At 47.0% G+C, this 8,419-nt stretch overlaps 1 protein-coding gene across 1 annotated transcript; it reads left to right on the top strand.

Annotated features, from left to right (window-relative positions):
- Nucleotides 1-6,936: 6,936 nt before the first annotated feature.
- LOC125518761 (nascent polypeptide-associated complex subunit beta-like) lies at nt 6,937-7,473 on the top strand. The gene is made up of 3 exons (XM_048683638.1): nt 6,937-7,004; nt 7,067-7,245; nt 7,364-7,473. The coding sequence occupies exons 1-3, from the start codon at nt 6,937-6,939 to the stop codon at nt 7,456-7,458; spliced, it is 342 nt and encodes a 113-aa protein (XP_048539595.1). The 3' UTR covers nt 7,459-7,473.
- The last annotated feature ends 946 nt before the right edge of the window (nt 7,474-8,419 follow it).

Genomic DNA, 8,419 nt, shown 5'->3' with positions numbered 1-8,419 from the left:
TCTTCGCACACAAGGAAGTGCGTCCTTATTGCGGGCAAAAAATGATTCCTCTCCCTGACAGCTGGGACCCATCAGCTAAATCTTCACACACAAGGAAGTGCCTCCTTATCCTCCCTGACAGCTGGGACCCACCCAGTCGAACCGTACCTAGTGTTGTCTCTCTAGTCGTGAACGTGTACGTAGATACTGGTCGATCGGTCTCTCTGCAAGGATGAACCGTGGCCTAGTAAGGAGCGGCATGTGTGACATAACAGTTGAGGCAGTCCTGTATAAATCGTGTACACGTACGTACAACCACGCTGCAAGAAATTAAATACGGCTACATACGTACATATGGGCAGGGTCTCGAATGCGTACAACGACATCGTCATGTTCATCGGCAGCCAACCGTCTGGGTCGGAAAGGAGGAAACTGTGTTGTGTTCATCGGGAGGCAAGTGGTTGGGTAGGAATGCGTCCTCTTCATCGGGATCCAACCGACTTGGACGGAACAACCCAAACCGGGTCCTGTTCATCGACTCGGGGTCTCGCGTCCCGCAAAATGGAGGAAACAGAGTTCTCTTCGACCGCCTACGGTTGAAATGGGGTCTTGTTCATTGGGAGGGGTCTTGCGTACCGCAAAACGGAAGAAACAGACTTCTCTCCAACCGCCTACTGTCGAAATGGGGTCATGTTCATTAGGAGGGGTCTGGCGTACCACAAAATGGAGGAAACAGACTTCTCTCAACCGCCTACTCTCGAAACAGGGTTCTTTTCGTCGGAGGGATGTGTGGCGTACCGCAAAACGGGACTCCATGGGCTACTGTTCATCGACCGTCGACTTCCTCCAGCCTCCTCCAGCTTCAGTAATAAGTAAAGGAAATATGCCCTAGAGGCAATAATAAAGTTGTTATTTATATTTCCTTATATCATGATAAATGTTTATTATTCATGCTAGAATTGTATTAACCGGAAACATAGTACATGTGTGAATACATAGACAAAATGAGTGTCACTAGTATGCCTCTACTTGACTATCTCGTTAACCAAAGATGGTTAAGTTTCCTAGACATGGACAAGAGTTGTCATTTGATGAACGGGATCACATCATTAGAGAATGATGTGATTGACTTGTCCCAGCCATTAGCTTAGAACTATGATCGTTTAATTTATTGCTATTGCTTTCTCCATAACTTATACATGTTCCTATGACTATGAGATTATGCAACTCCCGAATACTGGAGGAACACTTAGTGTGCTATCAAACGTCACAACGTAACTGGGTGACTATAAAGATGCTCTACAGGTGTCTCCGATGGTGTTTGTTGAGTTGGCATAGATCGAGATTAGGATTTGTCACTCCGTGAATCGGAGAGGTATCTCTGGGCCCTCTCGATAATGCACATCACTATAAGCCTTGCATGCAATGTGACTAATGAGTTAGTTACGGGGATGTTGCATTACGAAACAAGTAAAGAGACTTGTCGGTAATGAGATTGAATTAGGTTTTGAGATACCGACGATCGAATCTTGGGCAAGTAACATACCGATGACAAAGGGAACAACGTATGTTGTTATGCAGTTTGACTGATAAAGATCTTTGTAGAATATGTAGGAACCAATATGAGCATCCAGTTTTTGCTATTGGCTATTGACCGGAGATGAGTCTTGGTCATGTCTACATAGTTCTTGAACTCATAGAATCCGCACGCTTAACGTTCGGTGACGATCGGTATTATGAGTTTATGTGTTTTGATGTACCAAAGGTAGTTCGAAGTCCCAGATATGATCATGGACATGACGAGGAGTCTCGAAATGGTCGAGACATAAACATCAATATATTGGAAGGCTATGTTTGGTCATCGGAATGGTTCCGGATGAGTTCGGGCATTTACCGGATTACCGGGGGGTTACCGGAACCCCCCGGGGAGTGTATGGGCCTTATTGGGCCTTAGTGGGAGAGAGGAGGAGGCGGCCAAGGTGGAGGGCGTGCCCCCCCAAGCCCAATCCGAATTGGGTGGGGGGCCGCCCCCCCCCTCCCCCCTCTCTCCCCCTTCCTTTCTCTCCTACTCCCGCCGGGAGTAGGACTCCCCCCTTGGGGCGCGCCATAGAGGACCGGCCCTCCCCTCCTCCACTCCTTTATATACGGAGGAGGGGGCACCCCATAGACACACAAGTTGATTGTTTAGCCGTGTGCGGTGCCCCCCTCCACAGATTTCCACCTCGGTCATATCGTTGTAGTGCTTAGGCGAAGCCCTGCATCGGTAACTTCATCATCACCGTCATCACATCATCGTGCTGACGAAACTCTCCCTCGACCTTAGCTGGATCTAGAGTTTGTGGGACGTCACCGAGCTGAACGTGTGCAGATCATGGAGGTGTTGTACCTTCGGTGCTAGGATCGGTCAGGTCATGAAGACGTACGACTACATCAACCGCGTTGTCATAACGCTTTCGCTTACGGTCTACAAGGGTACGTAGACAACACTCTCCCCTCTCGTTGCTATGCATCACCTAGATGGATCTTGCGTGTGCATAGGAATTTTTTTGAAATTACTGCATTCCCCAACAGTAGCATCCGAGCCAGGTCTATGCGTAGATGTTATATGCACGAGTAGAACACAAAGGAGTTGTGGGCGTGTGTATATACATATTGCTTGCCGTCACTAGTTGATTCTTGATTCAGTGGTATTGTTGGATGAAGCGGCTCAGACTGACATTACGCGTACGCTTACGCAAGACTGGTTCTACCGACGTTCTTCGCACACAGGTGGCTAGTGGGTGTCAGTTTCTCCAACTTTAGTTGAATCAGATTCAATGAACAGGGTTCTTTCTGAAGATTAAAAAGCAATCACTATACCGCATTGTGGTTTTGATGCGTAGGTAAGAACAGTTCTTGCTCAGCCCATAGCATCCACGTAAAACTTGCAACAACAAAGTAGAGGGCATCTAACTTGTTTTTGTTGGGCATATTGTGATGTGATATGGTCAAGACATGATGCTAAATTTTATTTTATGACATGATCATGTTTTGTAACAGAGTTATCGACAACTGGCAGGAGCCATATGGTTGTCGCTTTATTGTACGAAATGCAATCGCCACGTAATTGCTTTACTTTATCACTAAGCGGCAGCGATAGTCGTAGAAGCAATAGTTGGCGAGATGACAACGATGCTTCGATGGAGATCAAGGTGTCAAGCCGGCGATGATGGTGATCATGACGGTGCTTTGGAGATGGAGATCAAAGGCACAAGATGATGATGGCCATATCATATGACTTATATTTGATTGCATGTGATGTTTATCCTTTATGCATCTTATTTTGCTTAGTTCGGTGGTAGCATTATAAGATGATCTCTCACTAAATTTCAAGGTATAAGTGTTCTCCCTGAGTATGCACCGTTGCTACAGTTCGTCGTGCCGAGACACCACGTGATGATTGGGTGTGATAAGCACTACGCTCACATACAACGGGTGCAAGCCAGTTTTGCACATGCAGAATACTCGGGTTAAACATGACGAGCCTAGCTTATGCAGATATGGCCTTAGAACACTAAGACCGAAAGGTCGAGCGTGAATCATATAGTAGATATGATCAACATAGTGATGTTCACCATTGAAAACTACTCCATCTCACGTGATGATCGGACATGGTTTAGTTGATATGGATCACGTGATCACTTAGATGATTAGAGGGATGTCTATCTAAGTGGGAGTTCTTAAGTAATTTGATTAATTGAACTTTAATTTATCGTGAACTTAGTACATGATAGTATTTTTCATGTCTATGTTGTTGTAGATAGATGGCCCGTGTTGTTGTTCCGTTGAATTTTAATGCGTTCCTAGAGAAAGCTAAGTTGAAAGATGATGGTAGCAATTATATGGACTGGCTCCGTAACTTGAGGATTATCCTCATTGCTGCACAGAAGAATTACGTCCTAGAAGCACCGCTAGGTGACAAACGCGCTGCAGGAGCAACATCAGATGTTATGAACATCTGGCAGAGCAAAGCTGATGACTACTCGATAGTTCAGTGTGCCATGCTTTACGTCTTAGAACCGGGACTTCAATGACGTTTTGAACGTCATGGAGCATATGAGATGTTCCAGGAGTTGAAGTTAATATTTGAAGCAAATGCCCGGATTGAGAGATATGAAGTCTCCAATAAGTTCCACAGCTGCAAAATGGAGGAGAATAGTTCTGTCAGTGAACATATACTCAGAATGTCTGGGTACCACAACCACTTGACTCAGCTGGGAGTTAATCTTCCTGACGATAGTGTCATTGACAGAGTTCTTCAATCACTGCCACTAAGCTACAAGAGTTTCGTGATGAACTATAATATGCAAGGGATGGATAAGACAATTCCCAAGCTCTTCGCAATGCTAAAAGCTATGGAGGTAGATATCAAGAAGGAGCGTCAGGTGTTGATGGTCAACAAGACCACTAGTTTCAAGAAAAAAGGGTAAAGGGAAGAAGGGGAACTTCAAGAAGAACGACAAACAAGTTGCTGCTCAAGTGAAGTAGCCCAAGTCTGGACCTAAGCCTGAGACTGAGTGCTTCTACTTCAAAGGTACTGGTTACTAGAAGCGGAACTGCCCCAAGTATTTTGCGGTGAAGAAGGATGGCAAAGTGAAAGGTATATTTGATATACATGTTATTGATGTGTACCTTAATAATGCTCGCAGTAGTGCCTGGGTATTTGATACTGGTTCTGTTGCTAATATTTGCAACTCGAAACAGGGGCTACGGATTAAGCAAATATTGGCTAAGGACGAGGCGACGATGCTCGTGGGAAATGGTTCCAAAGTCGATGTGACCGCCGTCGGCGCACTGCCTCTACATCTACCTTCGGGATTATTATTAGACCTAAATAATTGTTATTTGGTGCCATCGTTGAGCATGAACATTATATCTGGATCTTGTTTGGTGTGAGACGGTTATTCATTTAAATTAGAGAATAATGGTTGTTCTATTTATATGAGTAATATCTTTTATGGTCATGCACCCTTGATGAGTGGTTTATTTTTACTAAATCTTGATAATAGCTAGTGATACACATGTTCATAGTATTGAAGCCAAAATATATAAGTTTAATAATGATAGTGCAACTTATTTGTGGAACTACCGTTTAGGTCATATTGGTGTAAAGCGCATGAAGAAACTTCATGCTAATGGGCTTTTGGAATCACTTTATTATGAATCACTTGATGCCTGCGAACCATGCCTCATGGGCAAGATGACTAAGACTCCGTTCTTCGGAACAATGGAGCGAGCAATAGACTTGTTGGAAATAATACATACTGATGTATGCGGTCCGATGAGTGTTGATGCTCGCGGCGGGTATCATTATTTTCTTACCTTCATAGATGATTTGAGCAAATATGGGTATATCTAGTTGATGAAACATTAGTCTGAAACATTTGAAAAGTTCAAAGAATTTTAGAGTGAAGTGGAAAATCATCGTAACAAGAAAATTAAGTTTCTATGATCTGATCGTGGAGGTGAATATTTGAGTTATGAGTTTGGTCTTCATTTGGAACAATGCGGAATAGTTTCGCAACTCACGCCACCTGGAACACCATAGTGTAATGGTGTGTCCGAACGTCGTAACCGCACTTTATTAGATATGGTGTGATCTATGATGTCTCTTACTGATTTACCGCTATCGTTTTGGGGTTATGCTTTAGAGACAACTGCATTCACGTTAAATAGGGCACCATCGAAATCCGTTGATACGACACCTTATGAAGTGTGGTTTGGCAAGAAACCCAAGTTGTCGTTTCTTAAAGTTTGGGGTTGAGATGCTTATGTGAAAAAGCTTCAACCTGGTAAGCTCGAACCCAAATCGGAGAAATGTGTCTTCATAGGATACCCAAAGGAGACTGTTGGGTACACCTTCTATCACAGATCCGAAGGCAAGATATTCGTTGCTAAGAATGGATCCTTTCTAGAGAAGGAGTTTCTCTCAAAAGAAGAGAGTGGGAGGAATGTAGAATTTGATGAGGTAATTATACCTGCTCCCTTATTGGAAAGTAGTTCATCACAGAAACCAGTTCCAGTGATTCCTACACCAGTAAGTGAGGAACACTACTAGGGAAAAGCTTATAGGCAAACGCTTACTAGTAGCGTAGTTTTATACCCCTCGCTACTTCTACTTACTAGTAGCACGGGTTTATAACTCCCGCTACTACTAAGTTGATAGTAGTAGCGCGGGTTTATAACCCTCGCTACTACTAAGTGATTTCCACCGTGCCTCTCGAGACTAGCCATAGTAGTAGCGCGGCTTATAAATCCACGCTACTACTAAGTTGATAGTAGTAGCACGGGTTATATACCCCATGCTACTACTAAGTGGTCTCCACCGTGCACCCGGGACATGCCATAGTAGTAGTGTTGGCTTAACTTGGGGTATAAACCCAACACTACTGCTAAGTGATCTCCTTGCCGCTGCCACCTCCGCCTCTAACCCCTCCTCCGCCTTTGTCTCTGTGTTTCTCCTCCACTCCCTACGATTACCCCAACCAACCCCATCACTGTCGCCGACGCCGATGACCTCCTCTCCCCCAACCCCACCGCCGGCACCCCCACCTCACCAGCAGCCACTACCATGGATAGAGCCGTTGCCTCTCTCGGCGCCCGAAACCCTAGCTCAGGCTGCTGCGACCCACCTAATGCATCCCATGTTCACGCGTGAGATCTGCCCCATGGCAATGCTCGATCCAGGCAGGCCTAAGGAAGGAGAGCGGTCGGCTCCCTTCCTCCTCTCCGGTGAGCCTAGCGAGCACCCCCTCCCCTCACCGCCCACCGGCGCTGACGTCGCGACCCACCCGCTCCGGTAAGGTCAGTCCCCCTTCTCCTCCCACACCCCTCCCTCCAAATCGCGCGCTCAGATCAGGTTCCCCGCCGCAGGGACGGAGATCTCACAAGTTGTTTGTTTGGTGGCTGGTTCCACAGATGAACAAGGAGAGGCTCATGAAGATGGTTGGCGCCGTCCGCACCGGCGGCAAGGGCATCGTGCACCGGTAGGTCCTCCTCCTCAATTGGCGCGACCGATCTGTGGAAAAGGTTGGGATTGCAATTGCTAATCTGGCTCGTTGGCTGGGGTCTGGTGCAGGAAGAAGAAGGCGGTGCACAAGACGACGACCACGGACGACAAGCGGCTGCAGAGCACGCTCAAGAGGGTGGGCGTCAACACCATCCCCACCATCGAGGAGGTCAACATCTTCAAGGAAGACCTCGTCATCCAGTTCCTCAACCCCAAAGGTCTGTTATTTATTTCCTTCATGGTGTCTCTGCATACTCGCCGCTTGCTTCTGCTTACCATGTGGAGCTGTAGATGGAGATTACTCACTTGTTTGTGTCCAGTTTTCTGTCGATGTAGTGCAAGCGTCCATCGCCGCAAACACATGGGTGGACAGTGGGACTCTCCAGACCAAGAGTATGGATCCATCTCACTTCTCTATCATTTGGCCATGATGATGATGATGCAAGTTGTAACATTCTTAGATTGGATTTATGGATGCATCGCTTTAATGCAACAGCTAACCCTCATTTGCATACATTCAAGCGAGATCCACTAGTTGTTATTGATGCGGAGCATCCCATGATCATCCCCATGGACGCACCTACAACTCCAACGACACCACTTGGACCAATGACAAGAGCCCAAGCCAAGGCTATCGAAGATAAGGTGAACTCACTCCTCTCCGAACTTCCACTTTCTATGCATGAGACATGGCTACTACCTAAGTCCGAGACGTTGTGCATGATCAGGTACCAAGAGGACCCTCCCGGAGATCCACGTGAAGATGTACAAGCCCCCAAGTCCACGGATGAAGAGACTCAATGAAAGGAGACAAGAACACCTCCCAGGCCCCGGGCATCCGGCCGTGACCCCAGACATCCGGCCCCTGGAGCGTCGTCCACTACAGCAGCAGCCAGCCGCCGAGCATCTACACGCCCCGGACATCCGGTCCTAGCCCGGACATCTGGCCCTGCCCAGAAATCAAGCCTCAAGCCCGGATATCCGGACACCCCCGAACCCGAGTGCAACATGGCCAGATTCACCAGCCCGGACATCCGGCCTCCACAACCCGGACATCCAGCCCTCCGCGAACGGCCGAACATCCGACCCGACGCCCGGACGTCCGGCCTCCCTATCTGCGCACAGTAAAGGGACGAGGCCCATGTACCCTTTCTACCCCCTAGACTATATATACTCCACCTTGTCTAAGTTTCTAGGGTTAGCAAAGGATTAGCTCATATTTTGTGTGAGAGCTTTGCTCATCCACTTGGTTACCTTCTCATCGGAGATTCGAGCCTCCACCGGAGAAGATCCCCCAAGCGGATTCAAGACCCCTCTTTAGGGAAGAACTCAAGACCTCCTCACGGAGAAGACCAGTTACCGTGTATCATCCGTTGTTAACTTTGGATCATG

This window comes from Triticum urartu, chromosome 7 (genome assembly GCF_003073215.2).
Source record: "Triticum urartu cultivar G1812 chromosome 7, Tu2.1, whole genome shotgun sequence".
Taxonomy (NCBI): Eukaryota; Viridiplantae; Streptophyta; class Magnoliopsida; order Poales; family Poaceae; genus Triticum; species Triticum urartu.
The sequence above is the reverse complement of the archived record's forward strand: the minus strand, read 5'-3'. Positions and strand labels throughout refer to the sequence as shown.

Coding starts and splice junctions, on each gene's coding strand:
- LOC125518761 (XM_048683638.1), top strand. CDS start 6,937: ATGAACAAGGAGAGGCTCATGAAGATGGTTGGCGCCGTCCGCACCGGC. Junction 7,005..7,066: donor GGCAAGGGCATCGTGCACCG/GTAGGTCCTCCT, acceptor TTGCAATTGCTA/ATCTGGCTCGTTGGCTGGGG. Junction 7,246..7,363: donor CCAGTTCCTCAACCCCAAAG/GTCTGTTATTTA, acceptor CTGTCGATGTAG/TGCAAGCGTCCATCGCCGCA.